The 14,924-nt window shown below is 41.5% G+C and overlaps 2 protein-coding genes across 3 annotated transcripts in view; one reads left to right on the top strand and one right to left on the bottom strand.

The window, feature by feature from the left end:
• Positions 1–14,924, bottom strand: part of LOC134227028 (protein amalgam-like) — a 278,865-nt gene that overhangs the window by 167,593 nt on the left and 96,348 nt on the right. The window lies entirely within an intron of this gene.
• Positions 4,651–5,337, top strand: LOC134224086 (C-type lectin 37Db-like). Its single transcript, XM_062703320.1, has 2 exons — positions 4,651–4,803; positions 4,864–5,337. The coding sequence occupies exons 1-2, from the start codon at positions 4,699–4,701 to the stop codon at positions 5,218–5,220; spliced, it is 462 nt and encodes a 153-aa protein (XP_062559304.1). The 5' UTR covers positions 4,651–4,698; the 3' UTR covers positions 5,221–5,337.

The raw sequence follows: 14,924 nt of genomic DNA on the forward strand, positions 1-14,924 counted from the left end.
GGCCTGAGCCTCTTGAAAGGAGGCCTGAGCCTCTTGAAAGGAGGCCTGAGCCTCTTGAAAGGAGGCTTCTGGAGCCTCTTGAAAGGAGGCTCTGAGGCCTCTTGAAAGGAGGCCTGAGGCCTCTTGAAAGGAGGCTCTGAGGCCTCTTGAAAGGAGGCCTGAGGCCTCTTGAAAGGAGGCTCTGAGGCTCTTGAAAGGAGGCCTGAGGCCTCTTGAAAGGAGGCCTGAGGCCTCTTGAAAGGAGGCCTGAGGCCTCTTGAAAGGAGGCCTGAGGCCTCTTGAAAGGAGGCCTGAGGCCTCTTGAAAGGAGGCCTGAGGCCTCTTGAAAGGAGGCCTGGAGGCCTCTTGAAAGGAGGCCTGAGGCCTCTTGAAAGGAGGCCTGAGGCCTCTTGAAAGGAGGCCTGAGGCCTCTTGAAAGGAGGCTTCTGAGGCCTCTTGAAAGGAGGCCTGAGGCCTCTTGAAAGGAGGCTTCCAAGGCCTCTTGAAAGGAGGCTTCTGAGGCCTCTTGAAAGGAGGCCTGAGGCCTCTTGAAAGGAGGCCTGAGGCCTCTTGAAAGGAGGCCTGGAGGCCTCTTGAAAGGAGGCCTGAGGCCTCTTGAAAGGAGGCTTCTGAGGCCTCTTGAAAGGAGGCCTGAGGCCTCTTGAAAGGAGGCTTCCTGAGGCCTCTTGAAAGGAGGCTTCCTGAGGCCTCTTGAAAGGAGGCCTGAGGCCTCTTGAAAGGAGGCCTGAGGCCTCTTGAAAGGAGGCCTGAGGCCTCTTGAAAGGAGGCCTGAGGCCTCTTGAAAGGAGGCTTCCTGAGGCCTCTTGAAAGGAGGCCTGAGGCCTCTTGAAAGGAGGCTTCCTGAGGCCTCTTGAAAGGAGGCTTCCGAGGCCTCTTGAAGGAGGCCTGAGGCCTCTTGAAAGGAGGCCTGAGGCCTCTTGAAAGGAGGCTCTGAGGCCTCTTGAAAGGAGGCCTGAGGCCTCTTGAAAGGAGGCCTGGAGGCCTCTTGAAAGGAGGCCTGAGGCCTCTTGAAAGGAGGCCTGAGGCCTCTTGAAAGGAGGCTTCCTGAGGCCTCTTGAAAGGAGGCCTGAGGCCTCTTGAAAGGAGGCCTGAGGCCTCTTGAAAGGAGGCCTGAGGCCTCTTGAAATGAGGCCTGAGGCCTCTTGAAAGGAGGCTTCCGAGGCCTCTTGAAAGGAGGCCTGAGGCCTCTTGAAAGGAGGCCTGAGGCCTCTGAAAGGAGGCCTGAGGCCTCTTGAAAGGAGGCTTCTGAGGCCTCTTGAAAGGAGGCCTGAGGCCTCTTGAAAGGAGGCTTCTGAGGCCTCTTGAAAGGAGGCCTGAGGCCTCTTGAAAGGAGGCCTGAGGCCTCTTGAAAGGAGGCCTGAGGCCTCTTGAAAGGAGGCCTGAGGCCTCTTGAAAGGAGGCCTGAGGCCTCTTGAAAGGAGGCCTGAGGCCTCTTGAAAGGAGGCTTCTGAGGCCTCTTGAAAGGAGGCCTGGAGGCCTCTTGAAAGGAGGCTTCTGAGGCCTCTTGAAAGGAGGCCTGAGGCCTCTTGAAAGGAGGCTCTGAGGCCTCTTGAAAGGAGGCTTCTGAGGCCTCTTGAAAGGAGGCTCTGAGGCCTCTTGAAAGGAGGCCTGAGGCCTCTTGAAAGGAGGCTTCTGAGGCCTCTTGAAAGGAGGCCTGAGCCTCTTGAAAGGAGGCCTGAGCCTCTTGAAAGGAAGCCTGAGCCTCTTGAAAGGAAGCTTCTGAGCCTCTTGAAAGGAGGCTTCTGAGCCTCTTGAAAGGAGGCTTCTGAGCCTCTTGAAAGGAAGCCTGAGCCTCTTGAAAGGAAGGCTTCTGAGCCTCTTGAAAGGAAGCCTGAGCCTCTTGAAAGGAAGCCTGAGCCTCTTGAAAGGAGGCTTCTGAGCCTCTTGAAAGGAGGCCTGAGCCTCTTGAAAGGAGGCTTCCTGAGCCTCTTGAAAGGAGGCTTCTGAGCTCTTGAAAGGAGGCTTCTGAGCCTCTTGAAAGGAGGCTTCTGAGCCTCTTGAAAGGAGGCTTCTGAGCCTCTTGAAAGGAGGCTTCTGAGCCTCTTGAAAGGAGGCTCTGAGCCTCTTGAAAGGAGGCTTCTGAGCTCTTGAAAGGAGGCTTCTGAGCCTCTTGAAAGGAGGCCTGAGCCTCTTGAAAGGAGGCTTCTGAGCCTCTTGAAAGGAGGCTTCTGAGCCTCTTGAAAGGAGGCTCTGAGCCTCTTGAAAGGAGGCCTGAGCCTCTTGAAAGGAGGCTTCTGAGCCTCTTGAAAGGAGGCCTGAGCCTCTTGAAAGGAGGCCTGAGCCTCTTGAAAGGAGGCTTCTGAGCCTCTTGAAAGGAGGCTTCTGAGCCTCTTGAAAGGAGGCCTGAGCCTCTTGAAAGGAGGCTTCTGAGCCTCTTGAAAGGAGGCTTCCTGAGCCTCTTGAAAGGAGGCTCTGAGCCTCTTGAAAGGAGGCTTCTGAGCCTCTTGAAAGGAGGCTTCTGAGCCTCTTGAAAGGAGGCTTCTGAGCCTCTTGAACAGAGGCTTCTGAGCCTCTTGAAAGGAGGCCTGAGCCTCTTGAAAGGAGGCTTCCTGAGCCTCTTGAAAGGAGGCCTGAGCCTCTTGAAAGGAGGCCTGAGCCTCTTGAAAGAAGGCCTGAGCCTCTTGAAAGGAGGCTTCCGAGCCTCTTGAAAGGAGGCTTCCGAGCCTCTTGAAAGGAGGCTTCCGAGCCTCTTGAAAGGAGGCTTCCGAGCCTCTTGAAAGGAGGCTTCCGAGCCTCTTGAAAGAATGCTCCTCAGCCTCATGAAATAAGGCTCCCTAGCCTCTTAAAAGAAAGCTCCCCAGCCTCTTGAAAGGAGGCTCCCGAGCCTCTTGAAAGCAGACTTCAGAGCCTCTTAAAAGGAGGAGGAGGATTCTGAGCTGCTTGGCAAAATCGTTCCAAGCTGCTTGCAAAAAGGCTTCCAAGCTGCTTGAAAAAAGGCTTGCGAGCTGCTTGGAGAAAGGTCTCTGAGCTGCTTGGCAAAAAAGCTTCCGAGCAGGTTGGAAAAAGGCTTCCGATCTGCTTGAAAGATGGCTTCAGAGAAGCGTAGAAGGATGCTTCCAATCCTGTTGCCGACCTTTTCAGAAAAAAAGCCTTCATGCCTCTCGAACGAAGGCTTCCGAACCTTTCAGATTTCGCTTTCAGAAGCATATTCTTAACATATTATACAACATTTTGTTTCGATCTGGTAGATTACATTGAAGATTTATTAAATTTGATAATTCGACGTTTTGTCCTTTTGATCTTTTGATTCGCTGCCCTTCATACTTCCCAGCTGTGTTGGGTATTGAGATGTAGAGGGTAGGATTCAATTAGCTAGACAAAGTTTCGAAATTAAAAAATACATAATTATCAAAACTTCATAAAAAAAAGTTTTGATTTGAATTGTAATACGCCGCCATTAAGCATATTTGTTCGAGTTACCCCCTGGGTACATGTACCCCAGGTTGAGAACCGCTGCTTTACAGGAATAAAAATGATAAATTTTATGACAATTATTGTAGCTACAGTGATGGCTGTCGGCGGTGGCTGCTGCAGTAAATTTATCGCAGCGTTAGTGTTTGTAACTATTTTGCATTGGAAAGTGATATTTTATTGCTAGATTGTGCTTAATATTAGGAAAGGCGCATCCTTGTGTATAATTTTCTGTCGCATCTTCCTGCTCACAGCCGCCAGAAGTCAAGAACCATGCCATCCAAGTTTTCATAGTCACCATGAAATCGCGCTTAGTAATGTGGTGAAAATTTCTCTCAATTAAACTTACTTTTGTATATAATAGTGCAATAAGAAAAATTTGATATGAAAAGTGATATCTTCCCGCACGATTTTGACAATCGGTTGGTTGCTGTTGAAATCTTACATGGTTTCGTGACGGTCCTCAATTTTGTAATTTGCATTTCGCACCCTGTATCCGAGCCTTCTACTTAGACGTAGTTTACGTCAAAATATGTTAGAATTATAATTATCATTAACACAACTGTTAATAGAATAGAGTTCAACGCACAGTTTATTAATACAGGTTATAGCCATCGAAATCGAAACATACGAGCTTAAAGTTTCTCAACAGATTATTTAAAAGTATGGTTTGCGGTTAGTTCCAAAACCAATTGCAGTAAAGCAGCATAGATAATAGGATTTCATCATTATAAGTAAAATGAGGTAACAAGGCATGAGACCATATATGAAGAAATATGAATAGGGGGAAAGACGGCTTTGGCAGGTTTTGTTCTATTATTGGCAGGGGTTTTTTTGTCGACCAAATTTTATGAAACTTGGCCACAATATTCTTTGATATGCAAAGAATGTTTAGGCCAAATTTGAGCCTAGTCAGTCATAAAAACCCCCCTGCCAATAATAAAACAAAACCTGCCAAAGCCGTCATTCCCCCTACTAATGGAATAAAAAAAGTTCATCGCAACGAAGAGATGTTGAAAAGATTCAGAAAAAACGGACAGATGGGCTCAATACTCAGAAAAGTGTATTAAAACATTTTTTAGTTGGTAATATGAAAAATGTAGCACTGCCTCGCTTAGTCACTATCAATCACATCCTGTAAATCTTGCAATCTGAACAAACACGTACTCGAAAACTGCACTTTGTCACTGTCATTCTGATTAATTGCACCGTCTGTTAATTGTTTCCATAATTCCTATAAAAACCACGATTATCATTGAATCCAGCACACTCATAGCAAACGGAAACATGAACTCCCTACTGATACTGTTCTGTGCAATCTGTTCGATGGGCTTCGTATCCTGTCAGGAGAGATGCGACGGCCAGAACAGTTTCTGCTTCCCAAATGTTGTGGTAAGATAGATAATCTCCGTTCACGCTTCCGATAGGCATTTATTCGGTTTTAATCACCAGACGAACTGGATCGGAGCGGCCGAGTACTGCAGCCGTAACAACTGGAGACTGGCCATACTGGATACGGAGCAGAAGCAGCAACAGGTGGAGACATTGGCCCAGCAAGTGGATGCCTTCCGAACGGCCAAAGTTGAACTGTGGATCGGAGCGAGCGACTTGGCCAGGGAAGGAAAATTCGTATGGCATCCCACCGGATTGGACGTTAGCTATTCGAAGTGGCTCGCGGGAAAACCGGACAACAAAGGCGGGCACGAGCACTGTGTCCATCTGTGGTACGAGCCGTCGCGTCGTTTCCAGTGGCACTGGAATGATGTCGTTTGTGGCTCAACGCGTCGCTTCGTTTGCGAAAGGACGTAAGCTGATGCAGTTCTTTGTTCCCGAAGTACCACTTACAAGGAATCGCATTGTCGAGTATTCTTTAGTGGTTTCTTAGACATTGTCGACCAGCGGCTGCTTTTAAATAAAAAAAACAAACATACAAGAGTTTGTGTTATTAAATTATCATCCATCACGACAAGTTTAAATGAAATAAGTGAGAAGAAATTTAATCTTGTTCTCAGTCTCTATTAAATCCATTGAGCATCAAAAAAAGAGATGTCACATTTCATTGAAAGAAAATTTCGCATACAAATGGTTGTTGTAATATGCAGAAACGTTTCAATTTGATGAACTGGAAGGCATCTGTCCCTTCTGAGTGGATTGTCGACAATGTGATTGTCAGAGCCCATGTTATCTTCTAAAACGATTTCCGTGTAGCCGCTCTTGTAAATTCGAATAATGATAATAATTATTCAACATTTAATGCACACCTTTTTGCAATGATTAAACCTAGCATTCCTGGTTTCAAGTATAAGTGAACAAACGGTACTCACGTAATAATTCTCTTTTCCCATTATGAGTGAAGTGGAATAATTGCGGTTGGAATTTAATATCCTCGTTTGTCGCACGGAACTATGTAGGGGAAACTGGGGTAATATGCACCCCCGGGGCAAAACGACCTTTTAACGTTTTTGAAGACATTTTCAGCAATTTTTCAAGCATATTTGCTACAGCGCATGTAGTTCGGATCTCGAACTACCAGTCCAGCAGTAAACATTCCTGAAAATATGTCTGAAACACCGCCAAAAATGGCAAAAGATCGTTTTGCCCCGGGGGTGCGTTTTACCCCAGTTTACCCTACGAAGGGGGACTATACGATGCGAAAGTGCGTTCTATTAAGAATAGCTGCCGGTTCTTTGCTCGGTGTAACCGCGCCGTGAGTTTGAGAATGTCATAAAAAATGTGACAGTGTGGATGCGATACGATGGGACGCGCTCCGACGGTATAATTGCGCCAATGTGGGTTCATAATGTGATAAATGTGAAAATATCAAAGCATCGCAAATCTTCCGTCTGCCGGGGCCGGCAAACAGCCTGCAAAGAATGGAAGTATATTAAATGTGATTTCGGTTTTATGTTACGTCGAGGGGATACCTTCCTCCGGGATTGGGAACACCGAGTTTGATGCCAAGGGAGAGATTATAACATTTGCTACGAGTTGTGAGTGGTCGCTTTCTGGAAAGTTAATACGATCGAAATGGCACTAAAAGCAAGCTATTCGGTTTGTTGGAACATAATACCAACTATTTTATTCCGAGAATGGTATTGTCATGGGGGAACCGTCTCGAGTTCATTTGCAATTTATTAGGTTAGATACCATCAATCCAGAGATGAATAGATAGAAAATAGTTTTATTGGAGCCTTCTAGGAATTTTATTAACTGTGCAATCTCATTTCCTCCATCGTATTGAATATTGATCAGCACAAACTAATGTTGGTCCTTCTGTTACCTAATGGACACGATCAATTGCAGCACCGAATCGTTTATCATTGACCTTCATTAATCACAACTGCCATATTATGGTCATTCCATTCAGGCCTGATTCTTCGTTGAATTGATTATCCTACTAAGTGTCATTTATTTTCGGATAAAGCCGGTTAATGGAACGTAAATACACAAACCGTTTTTATTCCCCGACTTGCTTTGGTTGCTTCAACAACCGACGAATGAATGGGCCGGCCGGAAGAGGACACAGAAACGGAAATTCACTACCCCCGGCGGAGTAATCCACCGCATGAAATCGTATATTTTTTATCTTAGCTGCGAGATTATTTCGACGGTTGATAGTTCCTGCAGGCGAAAGAAATGTACAGTTAGCCGATGGCGAAGGTAGGTTATGAACAAAGGGGACAATATTCGAAACTTTAATGTTACGATATGAATAAAACTTAAACGGAACAAACAATTTCCAATGAAAATTAAAGCGAATTTTCCGTGGAAATAAAAAAAAACTTCCCAACGGGAACCATGTCCCAAAGCATGTCCCGTGGAAATTTGTGTGAATTTATTGCAAATATATTAATACATGCTTCGTAAAAATTTGAATGAACTTCTCGTGGAAACTGAAATGAAGTGCAAGTTTAAGATAATTTCATGTTGAAATCTAAATAATTTTCTGTAAACTCCGGTAATAATCCCTTTTAAATCATGAGTTAACTTCCGCGAAACATTTAAAACTATGTTTCGTGAGACTTCTGAAGAATCTAAGTGCGCATTACAGAAAATCTCATGAAGAAAGTTCCAACGAATTTACCATGAAAATTAAAGAAAAATATCTTGCGGAATTTAAATCACTTCTGGTGTTTACAATGTTCTGAAAAACTCAAATGTGAATATGTAGGGGAGCTGTTCCGTTGTCCATCTGAACATATATTCATCTCATCGCGAATCAAAGAAACACGGCACTAATTTCGTTGCTTTTTTTTTGCTAACATGCGTGCTCACTGCTGGAAAATCATAAAATTAAGAAACAAATCTAGCATGATTTAATCAAATTCCTTTTCATTGCTTCGTTTTTGGTGAATATCAGAGCTATGAGATGGAGTTCAGGAGAGTTCTCTACGTTATGTGGAAAATTTTGTTTCGGAAAATGTATCGGAGGTAACCACTTTCCTTCGATGGGACTTGAACGCACGACCCTCAGTACTTCACTTCTTGTGGAAGCTCTAAAGATTTTCCACACACTTAATTTGTTTTACCGGGATCTCAGCAATATCCGCCGGGATATCAGTTTTTATTTTGCTGGGCAGACGGCTGTGCGGATTTTTGCCGAGCTGCAGAATTAAAAACTGAGTGTGTATGGATATGCAGAGTTTCCCGTAAAAATCAAATGTTTGAGCGGGGAAGTGATATTTGGCTCAAGGCCACAAGGCCCAAAAGTCGTTTGGTCGAATATGTCATTGGACCGAAAAAAACATTAAGCCGAAACCCATCACACTCAAAATAGAACTAAACATCTGGATCCGAGCTCGATACGAAAGACGGTCAATTGCGTAATACAGTGTCAACCCGATTTTGTCACTCCCCGATTTTGTCTACCCCCGATTTTATCACGTTTACGACCCGATTTTGCCACCCCAAAAAAATTTGAAAATTTTATTCGTTCTTTTTATTTTTGTAAATAATACCGCAAACAACAATGATTTTCATGAAATAACTTTCACCGCCTTTGGTTTATTATAAATCATTTCTTATTACCTGTCAATGAATTTGAGGCCGGGCGCCAATCACACATTTTACCTTTCCATGGCATAAACTGATTCATATTTGTAAAATGAATAAAAAAATTGAAAATATTTTTTTTCCGATTTTGTCACATTTCCTATTTTATCACCCCAAAATTCACCAGGGGGGTGATAAAATCGGGATATAACTGTAATTATTTATATTCTGACCACACAAAACAGAAATACAAACCCGGATCCTCCTCCGATACGAAACGCGTTCAATCACGAACTTATTAATTTATTTTCCAACCTCACAAAACAGAATCCACGTATGATATGAAACACGTTAGATCACGTAACTCGTGATAGCTTAGCTTATTTTCCGACCGCGCGACCGCACAAAACAGAACGAATCACCTGGACTTATGGCCGACACGAAACACGTTCAATCGCGTACCCAATTAATTTATTTTCCAACCGCACAAAACAGAATTAAGGCTTCCCCAGACCTAAGCGATTTCATCGCCGCGACGGCGACAATTAGTCGCCGCGATTCTATTGGTGGGTCGCTGCACGCAATGTTCCATTTATCCTTCCATACCCATGGAAATTCCCAAAAATTTTCTTTGGGACTACCAAACAATTTTTATTGGGAACTTCAATAATCTTTCTTTGGAAGCTCCAAAGAATTTTCTGTAGAAATTTTAAAAGTATTTCCCGTGGAAAATTAGAAAAAAGTATAAGGTTGTGTTAAGTAAAGTTCCAAAACTGTTGTGAACTGGCAATTAAATGCATGTATAATAGAGTGATTCAAATTTTGACTTTTTTGTTCCCCGATGTTTAAACGATTGCATTTGCCATTTAAATAATGCTCCTAAATTTTTAGCAATTTTGGATGTAATTTGACTGTGCACACGTCATTCGAAGTTTGTATGGAAATTACTGTGAAACAGTGGCGTAGCCAGGGGGGTGGTTTTGGGCATAAAACCCCCCCCAAAGACAAAATTTTTAGAAGAAATTTTTTTTTTCGAAAAAAAATATGTTCAGAAAACCCCCCCCCAGACCAATTTTCTGGCTACGCCACTGCTGTGAAAACTGACCCTTATGTGGAAGATCGTTCCGAGAGGTGGCCCATGAACTATTTAAATATAATCAACACATTATCAACACCTACACACCTACATCAACACCTACACAGAATACTTCTCAAGCTGAAAGGCAGTTGTTGTTGCGAAGCGATTTCTCGTTTGGAAGCAAAGTTATGAAGAAAACAAAAATGCTCATTATTGATATTGATGTTATTCTTTTACGTGTTAAATTGAATTTCCCACGATTCAGTATTTCCTTAATAACTTTTCTTGCGAGCATCAAATCGTTTCGCAACAAAGACGGCCTGTTTCCTTCTAAAATTTCTTATGTTGCCGATGTACTCATATGTTGTTAGAGCTAAAAGGGAAGCGTTGCGAAACGGTTTTCCATGAAAGTTACTGTTTTCATAGCAATTTTCATACAAACTTCAAACCGCGCGTGCTCACTCAATTTACATCCAAATTAGCTAAAAATGTAGGTGGGTTAATAAAATAGCAAATGCAATCGTTTAAGCACCGGGGGGCAAAAAAGTCAAAATTTGAATCACTCTAATGTATATGCTTCCTTACTGAGGCAATAGGCTTCGATTAGAATGGTTTAGAGTGGCGATAGAGCAAGTTGATAATGATTAGATAATAAATTCCAGCTTTGAAGCTGTGTGAAATGGACACTGCTGTCAAAACCGTTTCTTTCAAGCCAGAAAAAATCCGTCGCAACATTAATAAAAAAAAAACTATCTATCTATACACCCAGGTTTTTTACATGGATGGAATTCATTAATTTCTCGGTTAACCCGAACTTTCACAGCTTTTTAAATACCACCTGAATTTTCTTTGATTTTTTGAGATTTTTTTTGTGGGGTTAACTCGTTGTTTCATTGACGTTGAAGGTCTTAAACGACTAAAACCAAACCGTGTAAAAACCTGGGTGTATAGTCAAAAAGAATTGCCATGGACATGCTAAGGAGAAAGCTCGAGCTGCTAGAGGAGCAAAACAAAACAAAGCATACGAATATGAAAAGAGAATCCAGCTGGATTAAGTACGAACGCAAGTTGAAGAAAACGGATGAGGATCTCGAAGCGGCTGCAGCGGAAATCGATTCAGAATTAAGTGCAAGAAGAAGAGCGATAATACTAAAATATACAGGCAGAAAATCTGAGAAAAACCGATGAATGAACAACAAATTTCAACAGTTGAAAAACGAAATCACACGACGAGTTCGATGGCGCATTGTGTTTTGGTGTCGCAGTTTCTCATCGTAACACCTGGCGTGAATGATTAATTATATTTCTGATATATATCTTACATAACTGATTAATTAAATTTCTGTCAGAACCTTCATGCGCCACGTAAACGTTACGGATGTATTAGAAACTGTTGCCCATCAAATCCAGGAAGAAAAATCGAATTTGAACCGATAGATTAAGTGTTGCAAATTGACACTGCTGTTAAAATTGTTTCATGCAAGCCAGTTGTATCCGAGACACTACCGCCAATTGGACGTCGGATTACGTAGTGTGAAATATTTATTTTTAAAATTCTGAATATGTTTACTAAAGCCAATCTTAGGCTGCTATGTAACCGCTATTGAATTCATCGTTGCGATCGGCTGTTATCATCTGCATCTCTGCGTTAGTATTTTGCACTTAAGACGAAATTTCTTCAACTTTTGTCTTGTAACGGTGTCCAATATCTGGGGCTACCAAGCAATTATGACTTGCACTTTAAAGAAAATTCGTCTCGCTTCAACACAAACAGAAACAAAATTAGAATTATGGAAGAAAATTTCACTTAACTGCAACTTTCTGCCGTCAAAAAGCGATTCTGATTTACACTTTGAAGAAAATTCGTCTAAAAGAATCGATTTGTTTTCAATCCAGTAATGGCGGCTGAGTGAGTGCCTTTTTGACTCAATAATGGGAGCCATCAGCGTGAGCACACGCCGTATCTTAGCCAACTTCGCGCTCCAATACCAGTGTAAAACCGAATATGAATCGGCGGAATGGCAAACTTCTACAAACAGCTACAGGCATCTCCTGATCCAACGAATACCTTTCCCAATGTCCAACTCCGTGGTACTTATAAGGGTGTCGCTGAGTCGGGGGCCTCTCATTAAGTAAGTACTACATCAACACTTTCTTCCCCCCCCCCCCCCCCAAATGACGGTGAAGATGGGCGTGACCAGGAGTAGTAATCCTCATGCTTTTGTGATGTTTTCCTAGATTTGTATCAAGGAGCACACCTAACTTGATTTCTAATAGCAATTTGGATAGGGATTTCAAAAGAACGACATGAGTAACTGACTTGCCAATGTCCCCATGTTTGTGATGCTATTGCATTGCTATGTAATAATGGCGGGCGAGTGAGTGCCTTTTTGCCATTCAAGAGGTAGAAAATATTTAAATATTTTAATCAACGTTGGCCACGATTCATTGAAAAACTTTGGCACTCATCCAATTGGATACAAACAAATAAATGATGCATTTTTTTCATCATCTTAATTTATTTTCTAGGAATGTGAAAGCCGCAATATATGGATGAACCGATGATATAATGTTTATAATCAATGGAAAGTAAATCTGCAATCAGACAGCTGGGTGAAGCGATATTCAGATAGTGCAAGACCGAACTCACTAGAAACTAAACTTAAACAAACTTCTTTTGCACTAAACAATTTTTCTCTGGCCCGCAATCAAGCAATACATCAAGGAGTTACTGTTAACCATTGTTGTACAACGTGCACATTGTGCACAAAACATTCCGACACCACCAGTAAGCCAGAGACGATAGTATATTGTGCGACAATAGCAGACAATAAAATCCTGTGCGATTGGAATCATAATAATTTGTGAGAACTTGAAGTGACTCTCAGTGTGAGCAGTTATTTCGTTTGCTCCAACTATATATTTTGTCTTTTTTAGTACCATTGCCATATCTGCAATAACAAATATGATTTAATAGAATATATAAACTTGCTATGAGAGCCGGAGACGAGCCAGCCTCGGGCTGAAAGTCCGACAAAAAAAAACTTGCTATGAGAATTCTAAAACATCTTCCTTTACTTAACTTTTCAAACTTTTTCATTTTTTTTTTTCAATATTGATTACAATACTTATCTTGCATTTAGTGCCGATTAGTATTATAGTGTCCGACGAGTAAGCCGTCAGATACAATTTTTATATATAAGTCTGTATCAATCTAAGCAAATTGTCTGTATTCGTCTGTCTGGAGTTTAGAAGGTACAGAAATTAGAAAATTATTCAAAACCATGCTCTTTTGAAAACGTATAAGTTTCAATAATAGAGATATTAAACTATAGAGGAATATTATCGCTGTCGTCACTGGCAAAACATCTTTTGCTGACGAAGGTAGGGCGCTAAAAATCAGTACGTTTTGACAGTTGTGTACCCAACATGTTTGGGAAAAAGAAGAGAATGGCACAAATCTCCCAAATTGAGGGGAACGTGCCTCCTGAGCCGACGTTCTGAAGGTTTATTACCTCTATTGCTTCAATAGTCAAAAAGTCAGTGTAAGACTTAGTTGAGTCAAGTACGAGATACTAAAAACAAGTAAGGTTGAGGTCAACATACGTATTTTGGAAGTTACTGCGAAGTTACAGTCAAGTGGTGGAATTAAATGGGATAATACTATCTCGTCTTACGACTCGTTTGATAATCCGTTGGGAAGTCCATAAGAGTTCAGTTCAGAGTAAATCAAGGAGTCAATCAATTTGAAACCCCAAAGAACGGAACGGACATCTTTTGGGTTTACAAACGGAGAACCTTTGGTCTTTCGGTAGGAAAACCCAGAATTATTTTGAATCGGGTCCAGAAGCAGAAAAATATTCCATTCAGAAGCCCAGAATGCTCCAATCGAAAGTTCAAAAGTATTTCTAACCAAAGTCCAAAAGGACTCCGTTTGGAATTCTAGAATGATTTTGTTCAGAATCACATCAGAATTTTTCTCGGGTACTTTTTCAAAACGGCGTATGTCGCAAATTGTAAACAAACCCGTTTTCAACAGCATATGGTATAAAAATCATCTAAAAATGTGTATATCTTCAAAGCTACATGAAAATGTGTTATTAAAAATGTAAATCAATTTTTTGCAAAACGGTGTAACATCATTGTTGAAAATATTGCACATACACCGCTTAGCCGAAAATGTACTTTAAAAAGTTTTTTCGAACAACTAAATAGTTTAAAACGTCCGTCTGTTTGTACTTTTTCATCACTGATTTCAAAATTAAGCTTGTTGCTTGTATATTCCGATTTTCGTTAAGAAAAACATTTTACGTTGTTTTTCTACATCAAATGTTGTTACGTCGTGTTGTAAATGTTGCAACTTTTTTGTCGCATGTGCGTGAAACGTTTCAACTTGACGCAACATTTCGACGTATCAACAATGCAGCTGACAGAGCAGCGTAACATGTCGACGAAAGTAGCATGACCTCGGTCATGCTGACTTATCAAAACGACGTATGTGATTTATCTGTTGCAGAACGTTGTAACATACATTTTTATCAAAATAACTGAAATGTTCACACGCAGTGCAGATTTCAGAGTCAGTGACGATGAACCTTTTCATAATGTATCGTTGAGGTTAATTCAATTGCAATTAAAATGTTTAGTCTCTAAATAGGAATAAAAATAAAATCTGAAAACTTCCAAGCCCATTTTCTCAGCTTGATCAAAATGTTACATACGCCGATTTGAAAAAGTACCCGAGTTTTGGTTGGAAGCCTAAAGGATTTCTTTGGGAAGCCCAGAGTGATACCTTTAGAGAACCCAAGAGAATTTTGCTCAGAAACACGAAGGGATTCCGTTAGTAAACCCAGAAGAATTTCGTTCGGAAGTTCACATAATTCTGTAAATCCGTACGAATGGATATCTTTTGTGCACACTTATGGTATTCTTTTGGGCTTTTGAACGGGATCATTTTGGGCTTCAGAATGGAATCTTTTTCTGCTTCTGGACAAAAGATTCCGATTTGAATCTTTTTATATCTTTTTAGATTAGATCTCCTGAGATTTCCAAAAAGAATCAAACAATTTTTCCGTTTGGAAATATATTCTGTTTGGAACGTAAAAATTATCCCGTTCGGAAGCCTAAAAGTGTTCGCTCGGAATTCAATTTATACCGTTTGGAAACTTTATAGAATTCCGTACGAAATTTCCATACACGCTAACTTTGACGGAAATTGAGTAAAATTTCCGTGGGAAGAAAAGATACAATACAATTTTACTCAGTCAGAGTGTAACGATTTAGTTTGAAAACCGAAAATGGTTTAATTGAAAGCCAAACAGGATTCTGTGTGGCAGCCCAAAGTTTTGAAAACTAAATGTCTGTAAACGTCTGTAACTTCAATCAAAAGTCTGTTTAATGTCTGTAATCTGTATGATGTCCATATGTAAGACCAAATGTCTGT

Source organism: Armigeres subalbatus, chromosome 3, assembly GCF_024139115.2.
Source record: "Armigeres subalbatus isolate Guangzhou_Male chromosome 3, GZ_Asu_2, whole genome shotgun sequence".
NCBI lineage: Eukaryota > Metazoa > Arthropoda > Insecta > Diptera > Culicidae > Armigeres > Armigeres subalbatus.